Below are 21,370 nucleotides of genomic sequence, written 5' to 3'. Positions count from 1 at the left end.
TGAAAAAGTATTTTATCAATAGTTTGTTGAGATAAATGTTACTTTCCTTGTTTATATATTATAAGGTGAACTCTGACAATTTCTACATTTGGAAGTTTGAGATAAATATACATGTTTCGGCATCGAATCTGTCGGAAGTGTTGAAAGAAACAAACAACAGAACACAGAACAGAATAAAGAACAGAACAGAGAACAGAACAGAGAACAGAACAGAGAACAGAACAGAGAACAGAACAGAGAACAGAATAGAGAACAGAAAAGAGAACAGAGAACAGAACAGAGAACAGAACAGAGAACAGAACAGAGAACAGAACAGAGAACAGAACAGAGAACAGAACAGAGAACAGAACAGAGAACAGAACAGAGAACAGAACAGAGAACAGAACAGAGAACAGAACAGAGAACAGAACAGAGAACAGAACAGAGAACAGAACAGAGAACAGAACAGAGAACAGAACAGAGAACAGAACAGAGAACAGAACAGAGAACAGAACAGAGAACAGAACAGAGAACAGAACAGAGAACAGAACAGAGAACAGAACAGAGAACAGAACAGAATAGGTGACCTAACCTAACTGACCTTTACCACTTGGAGAAGGAAACGAACCGTATAACAAGGAAATCCGTTTAGTCTTTTAGCTTCCAGAAGGTCACAAACTTACAAAACATAACCGAAAAAAATTTACATACGCGAAAATTATTATCTCTTAAGTGAATATAATAATAAAAACATAACAAAACACCTATAGATCTCGAAAAGACTATAAATACTTATTAAGTAATAATCAGTAGACTTAACATTTGAGAATTGGCAAGATAAAAAAAAATTGTTTGTGTCAACTCACTGGCAGGTCACATTCAGATTAAGAATTTAAAAACAATATTATTCAAGTTTCAAAACATTACTGAGGTTATCATTAGTTTTAATTATATTTTTTTCTTATAACTAAAGACAGTACATTATGAAATAGTAACGATATTTTATATATTTATGATTATTAGAATAAACAAGAACCCATAATTTTTAACACATTGACTGCGGTACTGGCTATTCAATGCCCCTATAATATAGGTAATAAAAAATGATTTGTCCCAATGGTGCCAAGACCGTTTTTTTTTTTTTTAGAAAGAAGTTCCTTATCGCGCGTTGTGAAAGGGGGCTAGACGGAAAAAAATTCTTACGAAAAGTTGTCACGACACTTTTTGCTAAGTGTAAGTATGTAAGTATGTTAACGACGAATGAGCGTTATTTCACCATGGCAACGACGTGACAATATATAACGAAAAATCATAGAAATAAAATGTACTTATTGTGAAGACTTAAGTTTTTTATTCATAGAATAAACATTGGTTCCTTCACTAATTAATCGAAAGGAACTTCGTTCCATCCGGGTGTCCCTTGACACCTCTCAAGTTTTTTTATTCAATATAACAAGAGATGAATTAACACATAATATAACAAGTTTTTATATAAATGTTTCCGCAGTGAGAACGATGTACTTCGATGCGATTGCGGTTGTATAAACCACAAAACAAGTTACATTACATATCATTTTTCTCATGTCATGTATTAAGAATTCAATACGAAATGTAACACGGTACGATTTAGTTCAAGGATTTGTGAATTTTAATCTAAACTATTCTAAAGGATAGTTTTTGAGTTTTACAAAGTTCGTTATAATGTTGCAACTTAGAAAACCCTTTTTAGATAATTAGTAATAATCGATATAAAAGTCACGAAAAAATTCGTTTATCTAGTTTAGTAACCAGATAACTGTTTGTTGTACTTGTAAATGCAGGGATGATAAATTATTTTTATGGCGGAACGAATAATTTTTAAGGGCCAAGGAGCAGCGGGTGGCCTAATTGTGTAAAAACCTTTATTTCTGTCGATTTATATGTTACTTTTAAGGTAATTATATTTAGAATATAAGCGCGTAACATATTTATTTTGCACACCACGCCCACGAAATACGTAATGTAGAAGGTAAATTGAGAATTAATTTGGCTAGTGTACCGAAATCCGCGGCGACTGGCGCGCGATCGTACATTTGGTCGCAGTACCCGCGAGCGCGCCAACAGACCGGCCTGTTACATAATTAAAAAAAAAAGATATTTTTATCAGTTGCCAGTACATTTTTTAACAATTGTGTATAAGTGGCCAGTGCGTTTTAATTAAATTTTTTATAAAATCATTTGTAAATCAAGACTATATTTTCGTGGTGAGTATTGAATTTTACCCTCTTTTGAAATTTAAAATTTTAAGTTAAACCTTCTTTGTAATTTTTTATTATTTTATTAATTCATTTTAGAGTTAAATCAATATCAAGAATGTAGATAATACGATAACGCTTTTTAGGTAATCGCTCACATTTTTTGCTGTCACCTTAAATGCTGGAAATCAATATGTTTGATTAAAAATATAAGTAGTTTTTTTAAATTATTACTTTGTTCAATATAATTTTATGGCAAGGAAAAACTAAGAAAGATTGTGTTCTTAAACCTTCGTCTTCTATAATTATTTACTTTAATGTTACTTAAATTATTCTTTTGAAATTTTAAATTATATTGTATTATCTGTGGTAAGATTTAAAACCAACAATGAGGTTATTCGGTCATGGGGAGAACTATAATCTTTAATAACAATTCAAAATTAGAATTTATATTAGTAGCCAGTTATTCAAAATAAATAGCGAAATGTTTTAATATTTTTTGGCAAAGACGTGTACGGAGCTACAATAATTTTTTTAACTGTATACAATTTAGAATTTTTTTTGGTAGATTTTATAAGACAAGTTGTTTTATGCTATCTATTCTATAAGATTAATGAGTTAAATATATTCTTGGTTTTTATGCGAATTGGATATATGTAGATTACATTTGACGGTACTTGAAAAAAAAGAAACTGTAATGACTTAGTTTTGGAATTTCAACGATTGATCCACGAATCTGACAAACAAATAATATTTATATATTGATCTGAAAATAATAACTTTCAAATCATGCTAATCTTATTTTTTGCGCAGTTTTTATTTTTTTGTTAGTTTTATTTTTTATCTATATAGCGATAATGTCAAATGCTGTGTGCTTATGTATTATAATTTCTAATCTAGAGTTTTACGTATAAAACATATGTTTTCTGGAGCGTCGGTGGCTCAGGAGTTAAGCACTTGACATGTAATCTGCAGGTCCTGGGTTCGAATCCCGTTATGTACAAAGTGTTTTTCAATTTACATATGTACATTTATCCGATTTTCTTACGGTTATGAACATCGTGATGCAACCTGCACATATCTGAGAAGAAATTCAAAGATCAATCAACCCGTACTGGGCCAGCGTGGTTGACTATGCTCCGAACTCCTCCGTGGGGACGTATAGTGAGCTGATGATGATAAGGTTAATTCAGTTTTTTTGGGGCAATAACAGAGGTGGCAATATGCTTTTTTCATGGATTATAAGTCATTGTAAAAACAAGGTTAAGTTAATTACAAGACTAATTAATCTGACCATTGTCTATCACAATTGAGTTATTTTCGTTTTGTTTTTAAAAATGCGGGTATTTCATTTTTTTTTTTCAAAAGAAAAAAAATTGCTTCAAATATTATATTCTTTCTTATGGAGCTTTATAAATAAAATGCAAACATAAGAAAGAAATACCTAACTACAATGAATAGCGGTGTAGTTCAAACTCCAGTCACATCGAGACGGCCCACGTACGACAATCGTTTTAACTCAACAATTTAACGACAAATACGCCTTCCGGTGTTGTACAAGATATCTAGGGGCGTGGCAGTGCCCACGCAGTTATTTGAAATGCCAGAAATAAGTTGAAGAGATGAGAATAAAATAAAAAAATTTACAAAGATATTTTCAATTACTAGTTTGATTTTTAAGTATGGCTGCCTATTGATCTTACTAATATTATAAATGCGAAAGTTTAGATGGATGTTTGTTAGAAAGTATCTCCAGAAACGGCTCAACGGATCTTGATGAAATTTGGTACAGATGTAGAACATAGTATGGAAGAACATATAAGGCTATTGTTTTTTAATTCCGCGCAGACAGAGTCGCGGGTGACAGCTCGTAAGTTATAAATTTTGTGTTGCAGGAATAATAAGTTGGTTAAAAACCATTTCAAATTCCTTTCGCGATTTGACAAAATCGATATTTGTAATATAACTCTTACGAAATAAATAAAATCACAATATATGTGGATTTTATTAATAAAACTGCAGTCACAATCTGATTAACATATAGACAAGGTTTAATATAAAAAAAATTGTTGTCACTCGTTACATGTGTAACCTATAACTATAAGTATTACGTATATTGTACGTACGTAGGAATATTTAAATTTCGCCTGTTGCTAGACGTTCAAAGTTTAAAGGAAAATTTGTGTATATTTTAAAATAATAAATCGGTACTAAACATCTAGTAATCTTCGACGCGGTACGACATGCGGGTACTACTATAAATGTGTATTTAGGTCAAAAATTTATTTAAAAAAATTACCTTTATTTTCAATTGCAACAAATTTATCTAATATTAGGTCCTTACATATGAAATTGGCGTTTTATATGGGAGGAACAAAAAGTCGAATATTTTTTAATATAATATATTTAATTAATCAAAGTATGAACCATTATTTTCTATGCACTTTTGCCATCTCATAGGTAGTTCATTGATCCCTTTACTAAAAAAACCAGTCGGACGGGAATCATTAAAATCTTTGAAGGCGATTTGGACTGCCCCATCGGAGTTGAATTTTTTCCCTTGCAAGAAGTTATCCAAATTTCGAAAAAAATGGTAATCTATTGGAGCAAGGTCCGGAGAGTACGGAGGATGTCTTAGACTTTCCAATTGAAGCTCTTTTAATTTAGTAGCCGTCTGTTGCGCAGTGTGTGGTCTAGCGTTGTCGTGAAGCAGCAGTGGCGTGGAGCGATTGACCAGCCTAGGTTGTTTAGCCGCTAGCTTTTCTATCATGGTTTGCAATTGCTGACAATAGACATCAGCCGTAATAGTCTGGCCAGATTTGAGAAAACTGTAATGAGAAATACCGGCACTAGTCCACCAAACGCTTACACGTAATTTTTTTGGGGTTAATTTTCGCTTGGGGCAGGATTTGGCTGGCTGGCCAGGATCCAACCATTGCGCTGAGCGCTTCCGATTATCGTAAAGAACCCATTTTTCATCACAGGTAATGATTCGGTTTAAAATACCTTCATTATTGTGCCGGTTTAGTAATGTAACGCAACAGTCGACGCGCGTTTGCCAGTTTGCTTCAGTCAATTCGTGAGGTACCCACATTTCAAGCTTTTTAATCTTCCCAATTTGTTCAAGTGAATTAAAACAGTTTTATCACTAACATCGCAGCCTGCAGCTAACTCGGACGTGGTTTGCGATGGATCCGCTTCCACAATAGCCTTCAACTCTTCATTATCAACTTGAGTCTCAGGCCGTCCACGGGGCTTGTTCTGCAGATTGAAATTTCCAGAACGAAAACGTTGGAACCAAAAACGAACTGTGTTTTCTTTTGCAACACGACCGCCATTCACATCATTCACCCTTCGAGTCGTTTCCGCAGCACTAGTGCCACGGCGGAACTCGTACTCGTAAATAATGCGATATTTTAAGTTTTCCATTTTGTAAAATGAGTGACGCAAACAGAAAAAAACAGAAGAAAAAAAACAAATGAATGACGGTCATCGAACCACAAATACATGAGTCTATAGCTGTACAAATTTGAATTTGGAATTCCTTACCAAAGAGGAGAAATTCGTGATTAAAGTGGCCAGTACGAAAAACGCCAATTTCATATGTAAGGACCTAATATATAAAATTCTCGTGTCGCGGTCTTTGTGGTTTAAACTCCTCCGAAACGGCTTTCCCGATTCTCATGAAATTTTGTGAGCGTATTGAGTAGGTCTGAGAATCGGCCAACATCTTTTTTTCATACCGCTATTAAGTTTTTTTTTAACTGCGCGCGGACGGAGTCGCTGGCGACAGCTAGTATTGTTATAAAAGTGTAACAGAATCAGTTTTGTTGAGATCTTTGTCCAGAATATACGACACAATAACATTGTAATCCCTTTCTTTTTCTTTTGACAAAAAAGACGACAATTAAAATTGGAGTGTTTATAACGTCAAAAAATAATACACATAATCTCTGAAACGACTGGACCAATTTTGACTGGACCTGGACTGGAATGTAACAAATGTATGTAGGAGTAACTTAAGTACTATTGTTAGGGTTGTGTACCTCTAAAGAAAAAACGGAACCCTAATAGAATCAATTTGTTTCCCGTCCGTCTGTCTGTCACGACCCCTTTTCTCAGGAACGTGTGAAGGTATAAAGCTGGAATTTATATCATATATTTCGGTCTACAGTTCCTTGGAGCTGTGAAAAAATCAAACTTCAAAAGATACAGCTGTTTATTCGTCAAAATTTCGACACTCGTAAGAGAATCAAAACCTACATAGTACATACCATGAACTTATAATCTTCAAGTTAGGAACAAAGTCGGATAGCAACACAGGAAAAATTGCGAAAACTGTAAATTTTACTTACATTGCAGGTTTGTACGGAACACTCGGTGCGCGAGTCCGACTCGCACTTGGCCGATTTTTTTTTCATTGCGTAGCAATCGCTAGTAGAAAATACAAAGAGTGCGACATTGATATATGAATTAATTGCATTGAGTACGATCGCAATAGTGACTCAGATCCAAATGCTTTTGTTTGCATTATCTGTGTCGAATGTAAAATGATATATTGAGGGTAACTGCACTCTTTGTCCGATCGTTTGTTTCAACTGTCGAAACATTTGTACAGAAACATATTTTGTACGCAACAAAAAAACAATAATAACAATAAACACGGGAAAGGAAAATAGAGATTTTTGATTGTTTATTCTAAACTAGCTTTTACCCGCGACTCCGTTCGCGCGGAATAAAAAATAGAAAATGGGGTAAAAATTATCCTATGTCCTTTTCCTGGTTCTAAGCTACCTGCCCACCAATTTTCAGTCAAATCGATTCAGCCGTTCTTGAGTTATAAATGGTGTAACTAACACAACTTTCTTTTATATATATAGATTATTGTTTGAATTAATTAAATCTATTATTTTCACTAAGAACAATGTAATTTTACATAAGGGAAGTCCTTTGCTCCTTAAATACAGTTTTCACTAGTTAAGGAGCCAAGGCAACATTGAATATTGTAAACTTAGTGTGCAATAATAAAGATTTTCATATTATCATCCCTCTCATTTTATTGGAAAAAACTGAAATAACAATATATTTCGGACATTTGTTTAAGCAGTGGAAATTCACAGTATACATGAGTTTGAAATTGAAGCACGTATGAATCTAAATGAACCGAAAAACTTATTCTACTTGTAGACTCTGATTTTTGGTTACGCGCTTTTTATCTATGATTTTGTTTTTTTCTGTGGGCGCTGGGTTATCAGTATTTTTTTTCGTCCACGTCTCCGTCATCTTATCTGTTATTCGTTCGCACAGATACTAAAATACTTATCGAGTCGAGATTATTTATCCGAAGCTACTGTTCACGATAAAAACTGTAAAATGTAATCCTTTTGAACAGCTCTAACTCTGGATTATTTATTGATAGTATTAACCATGTGATATATTGTCGATATCAAAAATATAATCCGACATTATGTAATTTCAATGTTGTCATTTTAAGGCTTACGTAATTAAAATATTTTCGAAATTACTGGTCACTTAATTTTATCTCATTATTAAAGAAAAATTAAAACATTTCCGATGGAATATATTTAAAAAAAATCACACATTTAGTGACTTTTGTTTACTTTGATTTTATACATTATTAAACTTGCCTATTTCTTCCTAGCTTTAGTAAAACATCTTTAACTAAGTGTTTCTTTTTAAATTATAAAATAAATTAATAGAGGTACCACAGAATTCAACTTCTCTGGAATTAAATGTGGATCTTATCTATATTTATGACAAAAATAAAGAAATTACCGCCAAAAAATTGACAGTACGCCATATTGCATCAATTGTTTATAGCTCATGACCATAAACAATTTCTTTGTTCTTTTTTTTATTTGCACAAGAGAATAAAATATGCATAAGTTACACGTTACACAATAACACAAATGCTTCGCCATAAATGAATAGATTAAAACAATAAACTCTCACGACGTTTATTCCTTGGGGAACGACAGGAACTGTTAAGTAACAAGTCTATTATTTCCTTGAGTTTTTTTACTGCCCTAATAGCTGTTAGCTGTATAAAACGTATTATTTTTCTTTTTTCAAATTTAAACTAAACTTTGAATAGAGTTATCTAATATATAAAATTCTCGTGTCACAGTTTTCGTTCCCGTACTCCTCCGAAACGGCTTGACCGATTCTCATGAAATTTTGTGAGCATATTCAGTAGGTCTGAGAATCGGTCAACATCTATTTTTCATTTTTTTTTAACTGCGCGCGGACGGAGTCGCGGGCGACAGCTAGTAGTTCTATAGATGTTTTGGCGGTATAAACTAATAGTAGCTAAGTTAAACGTAATAAAAAACAATATAAAAATCAAACATAACAGTAGGACTCCGATTGGCTACTCAGTAATAAAATTACACCTCTAACTAATCAATAGAAATCAGTTTTACAACTACTTAACATAATAACTAGTCTATTAAACACTCTCAAGCGGTCCATAAAAGTGTAAATTTTTAGTGGGCTATAAAATCTGATGGGAATATTATTGTACGTAATAAAATCGATAAAGGCAGTCGAGGAGCCACGAACCGATTTGCTTTATCAAGAACAAACAAGATAACTACGGCTGTAGCAGTTAGCACTAGTATTGTGATATTTTCTGGACAATTTTCAAACGATTGTTCACTCTATCGCATTTTTTATTCTATGACAAACTCATCTTTGACCATCTTCAAAGTCACAAAGAAGTTGACCGTGAACAAAAGAGTTCTTAATCGAATTAGAAAAAAAAACATAACCTAAAAAAATAAATTTAAATATTTAATTCGAGATATCTTTCAATGCAAATAGTAATAGTACTTGACATTGATAACAATTGTCGTTGTAAATTATATCACGACTAGACGCTTTACTTCCCCTTTCTGTTTAAATACAATTTCCACTGCTGGATCTGCCCTTACATTTTACCAGTAATCCCCGTCCCCTGACTCTATTCCCTTAGTGGAAAAGACGTTTAATTGGCTATTAATTAATCAATAAATACAATAGACGATACGATAATGAGGAAAGCCGGCAAGGTCGCTAATAAGTGACCACTCAACAGTTACTACTTTATTATCTATCGTACGACGTACAAACAGATAATGTATTCTTTCGGCGCCAACCGCTATCGTTTGTTACAATAGATATTCAAGCATGATTAACAATAACGACCATAGACGGAATCAAAGGGAGTGTTAATTGCCCCAATTCATTCTTCTAAAGCATAAGGATTATTTCTTGTACATCTATATCTATATATATAAAAGAAAGTCGTGTTAGTTACACTATTTATAACTCAAGATCGGTCGAACTGATTTAGCTGAAAATTGATGGGGAGGTAGCTTAGAACTAGGAGACGGACATAGGAACTTTTTATCTTGTGTGCATTTTTTTTATTCCGCGCGGACGGAGTCGCGGCTAAAAGCTAGTTTCTTATAATGTTTGCAGAATAACGCCACCATGTTTAACGTGTAATAACTTTAAACGGTTCGGTTTACCCGTTTAGACTATACACGATCACAATGGAATGAACAAACATATATAGAAAGTTAGTTACTTCATCCCGAAAAATATTTACTTTCAGTCAAGCAAACATCTTGAGACTGCGGAACACGTTCAGTTTTAACTGTACATGAAGATGTGTAGCTGGCTTTATTTTATTATTATTATCATACTTATACGAAAGTTTAAATGGATCTATGGATGTGTCGTCATGATGCCTTCCGCAGTATGAGGTTCTCCTACTCTAATGGATTCGCATAACCGAGTGACGTAATATTCGTTTTTTTTTTAATTTCACACGTATGAAATAGAGCCGTTAACACATCAGCCAGTGATCAGTTTACTATTAATTATGACAGGTGACAGTGTTGCAGTGGGCCCCGACCTCGCACTATCATCGTGGGTCAGCGTACATGCATTAATGAAATCAATAAGACGTGCGACTGACGGCCGACTTGTGCACTTGAACTTATCATAGGTTTTAAATTGTGTTAGTGCTTTATCATCTACAAGCTGTCGCCCGCGACTTCGTACGTGTGAAATAAAAAAAAAACTTAATAAGTAGTTTATGTGTTCTACCAGAATATATAATACATCTGTGTTAAATTTCATTAAGATCCGTTGAACCGTTCCGGAGATACCTTCTAACAAACATCCATCTAAACTTTCGCATTTATAATATTAGTAATATTAAATCTATTAGGTTTATACCAAACAGTTATGTATTTTATAGAAAAAGAACTAGATTATGTGTCCGGTTCCCATTTGGCAATAAGCTATTTGCAGATGAAAGAATATCTAGAAATATCTGGAAAGAAATGGACATAAAAATATGCTTCTTGATATCATCCTTCCCATCTTTTTCCTATCAGAAAAGGAAGGAAGACTGTTAGTCATACAGTTAGGTATTATGTGATGGATTGACAACGTCACCAGTTTATAATCCCACTAGTAATATTATAAAGTGACGGTATATCGCAAACTAGATGAGACCTTCACATTATTTAACGTAGGTATTAATTTAAGTAGTAAAATTATAAACTACAGTGACGTTAAATTTTGGTTGGCACGTTGGGAAAAAGAGTGCTTATATACCGCATGAGCCAACTCAAGCACCGGTACTAAACATAACTAAACGGTACTTTATTTTTAACGGTTTTTATTTTTGTTCCAGAATGGTCTAGAATAAAACAAGATGGAGAAGCAAACGATGCACATGCTCTCGGTGCAGGAGCGGGGCGGGGAGACGAGGAAGGCCAACCAGTACATCGCTGCGGTCGCAGGTAAACACGAACATTTATGAATATTACAAATCCACCAGTATACTTTGACCTCTCAGAATATTTAATTTGATTTTAGATATCGACCATTGTACTTTGACATTATCGATATATACATATAAATAAAACTAGCTGTCATCCGCGACTCCGTCCGCGCGTCAAAAAAAACATAATAAGTAGCCTATGTATTCTTCCAAATTATGTTCTACATCTGTGCGTAATTTCATCAAAATCCGTTCACCAATTCTGGAGATACCTTCAAACAAACATCTAAACATTCGCATTTATAATATAAGTATAAAATATGATTGGAGTGTCTATGTGTAATATAAAAAAAAACAAATGTCGTACACATCATATATTTACGTAGCTCATAACGAAAAACCATTTTTTTTAATTTTTGTCTGTTTATCTGTATTTCTGTCCGCAAGGTCGCGTTTGTTTCTGATAATATCCGGAACGGCTGGACCGATTTTGACGGGACTTTGACGGGGAGATAGCTGCTGAATGCGAGCATACCATAGGCTGTTATTTTTTTTATTCTGCGATGATGAAGTCGCGAGGGACCGTTAATAAAAGATATTATTAGATACATATTTGTAAGAAAGTAGCTGTAAATTATATGGTGGTGATAAAAACAAAAACTAGAAGAAAAAAGAAGATAGAAAGACCGTGCTTCTTGGTATTTCTATTCTTCTTTACGTACTACACAATATGAAAGTTAAAGGCAACAGTTGTTCTATCAAATAAAAGACGAACAGTGAAAAGGTTTAGCAAGAAAAGAAACAAATTCCTGTACTAAAAACATCGTATAAATTTGTAATGAGTCAGTTCATTTGTCGACGTGACTGTGGTTATAAATACCCAGGGTATATGCCCTGTGTACGAGTCCAAGATCACGTATTACGTACAAGGTATTCCCGAAAGTACGAATAATTCAACAAAATATAATTTAATAAGGAAATAGCATTAATTCTATTACGAATTGGAATATTTGGAAGTAAATATTTATACAGGTCAATTAAATAAGAGTGTGATAAAGATTCCAATCCCAAGGACAACAAATTATTATAAATAAATAAATAAATACGAATAAAAATAAATAAAATAAATAATCAAACAAAAACAAAGTTTAAAGACACTTTGTTGCTTTCTAAATTTCCATTGTCGAGCTTGTAAAAAAGCATCAATATGCTTCGATCATTCCTCTCATTCCAGCGTGGTTGACTATGGCCTAGTCACCCTTAACTTGGGGTAGGCTCCGAGCTCCCTCAGTGGGGACCTAATGTGTGAGCTAATGATGATGATGAAAAGGTTACGGACTTTAATGTTTATATTTTACTAGCTTTTGCCCGCGACTTCGTCCGCAACGAATTAAAAAAAAAACTGAATAAGTAGCCTATCTGTGCTTCCAGACTATGTTCTACATATGTGCCAAATTTCATCAAGATCTGTTCAGCTGTTGCGGAGGTATTTCAAATAAACATCCAGCCATCTAAACATTCGCATTTAAAATAGTAAGATTACACCGGTCATCAAGTTTTCAACAATCAACTCATTCAAGTGTTAGGCCTGAACTAAATACGTCATCACGCACCATATTTCAAGAGATATGATAGTTGGCAAAGTGTTTATAAATATTTATTTATCCAACTTACATTGTACATGTCTGCATACATATGTTTATCGGACGCAATAATTCACACATCGAGATTCTAACGAGGGCTGACGTAGCAGAGATGACGTCATCTATATATATAAAAGAAAGTCGTGTTAGTTACACTATTTATAACTCAAGAACGGCTGAATCGATTTGACTGAAAATTGGTGGGCAGGTAGCTTAGAACCAGTAAACGGACATAGGATAATTTTTACCCCGTTTTCTATTTTTTATTCCGCGCGGACGGAGTCGCGGGTAAAAGCTAGTTTATATATAAAAATACTGTCATCATCAGCTCACTATACGTCCCCACTGAGGGGCTCGGAGCCTACAAGTTTGGGGTGACAATAAAGGGGGGGGGGTCAAATACTATGTTGTTAATATTATACGTAATTATGAGCACAAGAACAAGAAGGTAATAAAATGTGACTACAAAGGTTGAAGAAAATATGTATGTTTTGTGTAAAAGGATGTAATTTAAAAATGGAAGGGAATTCAGTGGGCCTAGCACGTATATTTGTGACATTTGCCATCGTAACGTTATAGACAAAAATTGTATTAAAATGCAGCGTATCTAGCGTTAAGAACACCAATAATTTCATACTAATTTTGACATAATTGATGATGACGATACGAAGGCGATTATTACAAATATTCATGCTAGGTCCACAGACATGATGGCTGATAGAAATTTATATAGTAGAACTCTTACATTCTGTGCTGTCACTTATGGTCCGAACGGGCATAACGGGGAAAGCTGAGCTAATTTTTATCGCAAATAAAATTGAGCTTTATAAGAATAAAACAAGGTTTAATTTTACTGTTCTCAATTTTATTTTCGATAAAAAGTCAGCTATGCTCTCCGTCCCAGTCTCTTTGAACGAACGCTTAAAGAAAAGTACAGGTGATGATAGTATGAGGTTCGCAATGGACGGCAACGGACAACAGTTTGCAAATACCAATAAAATGCGTCCAATTGTAAGCCTATCGCTTGTACAGTGAGTAGTTAAAACAGTCCGTGTACAGCTGCCTTTAATAGTACTCATACTGACAAACACAAACGTATCTTATTCATAAATTAGACGATAAATGATCGAACTATTGGAAGCTGCGGTATAATAGATCTTAATTAGATTAACGATGTTTAAGATCGCATCGCAAAGCAACGGGATGTTAAGGTGTGTTCACACTAAACGTCCACTGTATTATAAATATATTATTCTCCCAGTTAGTGAAGGAGTTATCTTATTAAAACTTAGCACAAGTAGGACTAAATAAATACAAGTTAGTTTAATCTTAAATTTAGCTAATGAATAGCAGTATTTATGTATTATTAGTTATTACTAGAGGTAATTTTAAAATTTCTTTTCAAAATGGATGACGATTACGACAATAGTGCCACTATTTCGGGATTTTAACCCACTAACTTCGAGATCGAACGTCCTCCCAGAAGTATAACCTAATGGCTAAACTATCGGGGTTATTAGAATCTTAAATAGATCAAAACTAATAGTTACTTTTTTTTTACATAGCCGCTATTGGGGCTGTGATCGCGGGTACCATCTTAGCATGGACATCACCAGCGCTGCCCCAATTGGAGCCTCCAAAGAATACCACAGCACTGAACATGACAGCGACCAATATTACCATCGTCAATGGCAGTGCACCAGTTCTCATCAACTCTCTTGGACAGCCGGCGGACTTCTTATTGGACACTAAAGATAGTAAGTATTTTAAAGTTAAACTATATTAGAAGTCGCCTGCGACTCCGTCCGCGCGGAATTAAAAAATAAACTTAATAAGTAGCCTATGTGTTCTTCCAGACTATGTTCTATATATGTGCCAAATTTCATCAAGATTCGTGGAGTCGTTCTGGAGATACCTTCCAACAAAAATCCATCCAAATATTCACATTTATAATATTAGTAAGATTTATTATAAATAGCAGTTGTCGGCGACTTTGTTCTTGCGGAATTAAACAATAATTTAGCAATAAATATAGCTTATGTCACCGGGGGACAACGTAGCTTATAGTGAAAGAATTTTTCAAATGGGTTCAGTAGTTTTGAAGTCTATTCAAAGCAAACAAACAATCAAATCATTCCTCTTTATATTAGTATAGACTAACCTTGACTAACCTTGACACTATTTATAGTTTAATACAGTATATATTCTATTTTCATTTAATTGAAAAAAAAAAAAAAAACAGATGTGACAATCATCTTTTCATATTGATGTATAAAACAGTCTCTTAGTGAAGATTTCTTTAACTAAATTTGTATTAAATATAAATTGCGGCACTTAGTTTACAATTTCTCGTTTTGTATGTGATCTCATTGTAACCGAGAGTCGAGTCAATCACATGCCGGTGTTGTCCAACTGAAGTGAAGTGACGCTATCATTCTTGGCTTCTATCCAAACGCCTCTACGCATCTTTTGCAGTCTTTGAAACAGAGATGCAAGATTACTGTCTCTATCTTTTCAACAGAGAATATTTATGTTAAATAATAAGGAAAATTGTTATGAAAAATACAAGTATACTGCTAGTCTACCGCATTCAAGGCATAATTTTTAACTAGGTTTTAAAATCCAACATTAAGGGTAAATTTATTAGACGCAAGGTACGACCAAGAAACTAATAGTTAAGAAACTCACACCTAATAGCTCGCCTTTTATTCCGACTGAAAAAAGGGGAAATGTTTTTCTCGCGTTTTAAGTTTTTTTTAACGTATAGTTGGTTTAAATGTATAAAAATTCCATTGTTTCTGCCTAGAAACTTAATGACTGAACCGATGTTGTCGAGTGAGAACAAAAATTCTAAACTAGTCAATAAAAACTTTTTTACAGTGCTAAATCATTTTTTTGATGTTTTCGAGTATATTCTAAATTATGAGAATGTTACATATAACATTACAGTTTATTTGATTTAATTTCAAATTTAAGTTTTATAATGCAGCCAATAGATGGCGCTATTTCATCCACAATAGACTCAGTCAGTCGGGTTTTTTGTTCATCTTTTCCTTACGTATTTTGCTGATTATGAAGCTTCCATAACTTGTAGTGCCTCATTTGAATACTTGGATCATCGTCGTATAATACATCTCTGACAAAAGACCTAAATCCAAAAGCAGAATTTAAAAGTACCAAGATGATGAATGCTTTGTTGTGTACTCTAGACGCATTGTTAGTCTTGTAGTCTTTGTTAGTTTGTAAAGACTTGAACAAATCAATCGGTCAGTCGACGTTATCATTCCTGGCAAGTTCCCAAGCTCACGCGATCTCCGCGAACTATTTTGCTCGTGGGTGTGCCCCTTTTATAAATAAACATCCACAGACAACAAGAGAGAAACATTTTTGCCAGCCTCTATTGGTTACGGTAGGAAATGCGTTGGTGTGTGTTTGTGGATAATACAGTATAAATATAGATTAACTACTTGAAAATTAAGACATCTTTGCACTTAATGCGAAGCGTTTTAAAAATATATATCTTTCAAAATATTCAATATATCGTTTTAGCGAAGGTAAAGGCATCAGAATTTTGTACAATATCACATATGATTAATTATTTAAAGATACCAAATTTCATAATAAACTACTCAATTATTTATAAAATTATATTGTAATTTTACGGTGTTGACAATAGATTGTTTAATCAAGGCAGATCAAACTAGTTTCTCTAATATCTATCGCCACGTATTCGTTTCGCTTTAGGAGGACTTTAGTGTTATGTCATCGTTAGGGGCTCGACTGAGTTCAGTATTTGCCAAATGTTCAGCTTCGGTTTTACGTAAGAACATTTCTATTTGTAGATGTGACGTATTTTGTTTTTTGCAAGACGCCGTATTGTTTTTGTGCCAATGTAAAAAATTAAACACGTGATGAGAGATTGTTGTTTTCCTATTTTTATTTGGGATAGATAAAAAAGTGTCGCGATGTGCAAAATTGGTTTTTTTAAGTACAACACAAATTAACCTAGGGTTCTTTGCTTTTTCATATCTTTTTTTCTATATTCTCTATCATTATAGTTGACTAATTATTAAAATAACTGCAACTAATCAAACTGTAAACTAATTAATGGCCTTAACAGAGATTAACTTCCATAGAAATAAGTAACGACTAGTTTAGAGCCTGGCGGGGGTCGGAATAGAATTGATTCCTAAGAATATAAGTATTGTTTATGAACAGAGTAAATCACTTTTAGTTTTTTACTTACTTTATTTTGTCTTCTATAAGGATTAATTTCTTGTACTATTCTAACAATTTCAACTTTCTTTTCAGGTTCACTAGTATCATCAATCTTAGCTATAGGTGCTGCATTAAGTGCTTTACCTGCCGGTGTGGTAGTCCAACGTATCGGTAGACGGCCGACCATACTTCTACTAGCTGTACCCTTCATGATCAACTGGTTGCTAACTATCTTCGCAAACGGAGCTGGTATGCTGATCGCTGCTAGGTTCTTCGCTGGTATTGCTACTGGTAAGTCCTACGTATGCTTACTTCTTGATTTTATTATAGTGGTATTTTGGAAAAATGGCCGCCATGCACAGGTCTACGCTGTGTGGGCACACATCCCACAAGATGTTGTCCCATGATTCGGTCAAGGTTGCGAGAGTATGTGTATGAAGGCATGCGTGTAGCAAAGGACCGACCTTCGCGGCCATCTTTGGGTGAGGCTTATGGCCCAGCAGTGTGCTTAAGGTGGCGTAATGTAATTTTTCCCCTGACGATTGCATAAGTTATCATTAAACCTAAAATAATCATCATATTAGTTAGGTTTTTTTTCTTGAAACGATCTAAATAATTTCAAGTTGGATTGCAATTTTATTACTGTCTCTGTTTTATTAGCCAGATCTATAGTGTTTACTTTTCAACGTTTTGTACTTCCTAAAAATAATTATTTTGACCACTTCCCTCACTATTAATCAGACAAAATCAAACAAAATGTTGCGAATTGCTTCTTTTCCATTCTTATTCTTTGACAAATATTCCTACGTTTTTCCAGGTGGAATTTGCGTGACCGCTCCAATGTACATCGGGGAGATAGCGGAGACGTCCATCCGAGGATCTTTAGGTGCTTTCTTCCAGCTGTTCCTCACTGTTGGTATTCTGGGAACATTCGTCATCGGCGGCTGGACGCACTGGCGTACGCTGTCTATCATCTCTGCTGTGCTACCGCCGCTGTTGATTGCTGTCTTTTGGTGAGTTTGTAGTTGTGATGTGTTTTGTAGAGATTTGAGAAAAATGACTTAATAAAAGTTGATAATTTCTTATAGGAAAGTATTTGGTTAATCGAATATTCCACTGGTATGATCATCAAGAGCTTTATCGGACTTTAGATCGGACACTTGTCGGTTTAGAATAGCGTATTAAATTTATATTACAAAATCATAACTACGCAGAATTTCTTATGCTAGCAAAGAACAACAAACCAATTTGTAATATTATAACTGTTAAATTATCAACCGCTGTCATCCAGGTGGATGCCAGAGACCCCGCAGTACCTGCTAAGTAAGAACAGACGCCGCGACGCCGAGAAAGTGCTGCGCTGGCTGCGAGGACCTGACGCGGATCTCACTGCAGAACTTGCGGATATGCAGAAAGATGTAAGTAACCCCAAGACTTTCTTAACAAGATATCCTTTTATCCTTCCTCTCAATTACTACTTACAGGAGTAATATCACAAATGGTTCTAGTTTGCTACCTCCGTGTTCACTGAAGACGTGACTTGGTTGGTACGGTAGCGGGTAATACAATAGAGGAATCACAACTTGAAGTCTTTATACCAGCAGACATAAGATTAGAGAATTGTTTGCAGGTGGATGACGCGGCAAGACAACGTGCTGGTATGCTGAGTATGCTCACCAACAAGGCGTCTCGCATGGCGCTAGTTTGCGGCCTCGGCCTCATGTTCTTCCAGCAGTTCAGCGGCATCAACGCTGTCATCTTCTACACTAATAATATCTTCCAGTCCGCCGGCTCCAATATACCACCAGCAATCGCCACAATTATAGTCGGTGTTGTTCAAACTATCGCTACTTATGTGTCTTCTTTATTAGTAGAAAAGGCTGGAAGACGTCTATTATTGCTGCAGAGTTGTATTATAATGGGTCTTTGTCTCATCATCCTCGGAACGTATTTCAAATTACAAGCAAGCGGCGCTAGTGTCGCTTCTTTTGGCTGGCTTCCTTTAGTTTGCTTAGTATTGTTTATTATTTCATTTTCTTTAGGTTTCGGTCCAATTCCATGGATGATGATGGCTGAACTCTTTTCTGTTGAATTCAGAGGATCCGCGTCTGGTATTACTGTGGTAGCTAACTGGTGTTTGGTGTTTATCGTGACTCTCTGCTTCCCCTTAATGAAAGATGCGATCGGTATTTACAGTTGTTTCTGGTTCTTCGCCGCCTTTATGATTATCTGTATATTCTTCGTTTTCTTTTTAATACCAGAGACAAAGGGGAAGACTGTGTCACAGATTCAGGCGATTTTAGGCGGGAAGAGAGTTTAGAGGTTAGTTTGTGATAAATTAAATGTATCTAGAAAATGAAATCGCTCGCTGGGTATGTGTTCTTATTTTTATTTTATTTATGATTGATTAGATGAGATTTGAGAATATTTTACTAGATAAAGCTTTATTTAGAAAGAAAAATATTACTGTAACGATCATTGTATAATTTGTGTTTAATGTAGGTAATGTTATTGTGTTCATTGTGGTTGTCTTGGACGAACAATTTTAATAAAATATATACTATCAATATTGTAGAACGATATAATTGTGAAAAAGACAAATAATGGGAATAAGTTGGACAAAATGCATGTCAATTTTAACAAGTAACCGCTAAGAGTATATATTAAATTTGATATTTTATCTAATACTGTACAATTATTATAAAGAAATTAAAAAATGGATGGATATATGGTCGAGTAAATGGATTTTATTTGCTTTAAAATGTTGAAAATGTGATCAATTTATTAGCGTAGATTAGTTTTAGATGTATTTTAATGCCGAACAATAATATTATGTAAGTTTAAGGTATATAATGAACGAAATAATGTGCCAAATATATGTATAAATGATGTTCTATATTGTAGACTAAATAAGTACCGGTCATTGAATACAGTTTTCGAAAGAAAACTTTTGTAAATCTAGTATCGGTCAATATTTTTAGACTCTTTTTTAATATGTAATGTTAATATATATTTTTTAATCATTTAGTTTTTAATTATTATTTATTATATACATTGAGTTAGACATTTTATGTTAATTGTTGCTAATAAAATGTTGGGATTAAAATTAAGATTTTATTTATCACTCCCATCTTAGTAATATTTTAAATTCGAATGTTTTGATGGATGGATGTTTGTCAAAGGCATCGGAACGGCTCACCGGATCTTAATGAAATTTGGCACAGATGTAGAACATAGTAGCTGTAAAATGTAGAACATATAAGCTGCTTATTAAAGTTTTTTTTATGCCGTGCAGACCAAGTAGCGGCAGACAGCTAATCAATTATAAAAATCGTGTTAGCCTGTTAGCATTACTAAATAGAAATGTATGAAACCTGGAAGTGGTGAGGATGTACATGAAAGGATACATTAGAAACAACACAAAACAGTTTTACATGATACAAATTTATACGAAAAAAAATTATAAGATTCTCAAAGTAATAAAGATCCTGAACAATCTCTTGATATCACGACTTTCTCAATACCATCTATTCTATTTGTTAATTCCAGTAATCTCTTTTCTATTGACTTTACATCTCCACGGAAACTGGTAACTGTTGCATCTAATTCTGTTAGAAATTGTATTTTATTACAAAGTTCATCGTATTTCTGTGTTACGAAGTCTCTCGCGTTCTGCGAATCTATTAATTCTTTATCAATTTTCTGTAATATCTCGTATTTTAATTCGTCTAACTTCGCTTCTAATCCAAAGCCGAGAATATTCGATGCCTTTGTATCTAAATCGATTTCCGGATTGATTTTTTCAAACACTTTCATATGGCACGCCATTTTATTTATATCACTCTTTATACTCGGTATAATTTTAGTTTTTCCAATGATATCATGTTTCAAAAATTTTTCTTAATACTCGAAAATTTAGATTTATAATGACAAGTGACATTTCAGCAGCATTGACATTTGTATGTTTTCTTTTTAATTTAATATCATAAGCTGTGTGGCCTGTGTTTTAAAGTTTATCCATACCAACTCTAGACCTCTATAGAAGAGAATCTCTATAATATATCTATGTCTATAAAATCAATAGAAATCCAATTGGAACAAGCAAAATTCTGTCTACTTTCATCTTACTAATATTATAAATGCGAAAGTTTAGATGGATGTTTGTTGGAAGGTATCTCGAGAACGTCTGTATAGATCTCGCTGGAATTTGGTATAGATGTAGAACATGGTCTGGAATAACACACAGGCTACTTATTAAGTTTTTTTTTATTCCGCGCAGATGGAGTCTTGGCGGGAGTTAATACTATGTAAAGGGCTTGTCAATTTTTTTTACCATCAACTTTTACTGCTGACAATACTGTGCAAAAATATACTGTTTTTTTTTCAAATGAAGCGAAAATGGGATGATTATATACGATTTCAGCAGTGTACAGCTATAGAAAGAGATATTGAATAATATAATAATTACAGGAAATTCTTTCAGATATGACAAGTGG

The 21,370-nt window shown here is 34.0% G+C and overlaps 1 protein-coding gene across 1 annotated transcript; it reads left to right on the top strand.

Annotated features, from left to right (window-relative positions):
* Positions 1 to 2,001: 2,001 nt before the first annotated feature.
* Positions 2,002 to 19,769, top strand: LOC106719275 (facilitated trehalose transporter Tret1). The gene is made up of 7 exons (XM_045683927.1): positions 2,002 to 2,222; positions 10,924 to 11,032; positions 14,222 to 14,413; positions 16,968 to 17,165; positions 17,692 to 17,887; positions 18,166 to 18,292; positions 18,505 to 19,769. The coding sequence occupies exons 2-7, from the start codon at positions 10,945 to 10,947 to the stop codon at positions 19,192 to 19,194; spliced, it is 1,491 nt and encodes a 496-aa protein (XP_045539883.1). The 5' UTR covers positions 2,002 to 2,222; positions 10,924 to 10,944; the 3' UTR covers positions 19,195 to 19,769.
* Positions 19,770 to 21,370: the final 1,601 nt, after the last annotated feature.

The sequence above is a fragment of the Papilio machaon genome, chromosome 24 (assembly GCF_912999745.1).
Source record: "Papilio machaon chromosome 24, ilPapMach1.1, whole genome shotgun sequence".
Lineage (NCBI taxonomy): Eukaryota > Metazoa > Arthropoda > Insecta > Lepidoptera > Papilionidae > Papilio > Papilio machaon.
The sequence above is the reverse complement of the archived record's forward strand: the minus strand, read 5'-3'. Positions and strand labels throughout refer to the sequence as shown.

Excerpts from the sequence above, each read along its gene's own strand:
- LOC106719275 (XM_045683927.1), top strand. The coding sequence starts at position 10,945 with ATGGAGAAGCAAACGATGCACATGCTCTCGGTGCAGGAGCGGGGCGGG. Across the intron at positions 14,414-16,967 it reads CTTATTGGACACTAAAGATA|GTTCACTAGTATCATCAATC; the intron begins GTAAGTATTTTA and ends CTTTCTTTTCAG. Across the intron at positions 18,293-18,504 it reads TTGCGGATATGCAGAAAGAT|GTGGATGACGCGGCAAGACA; the intron begins GTAAGTAACCCC and ends AATTGTTTGCAG.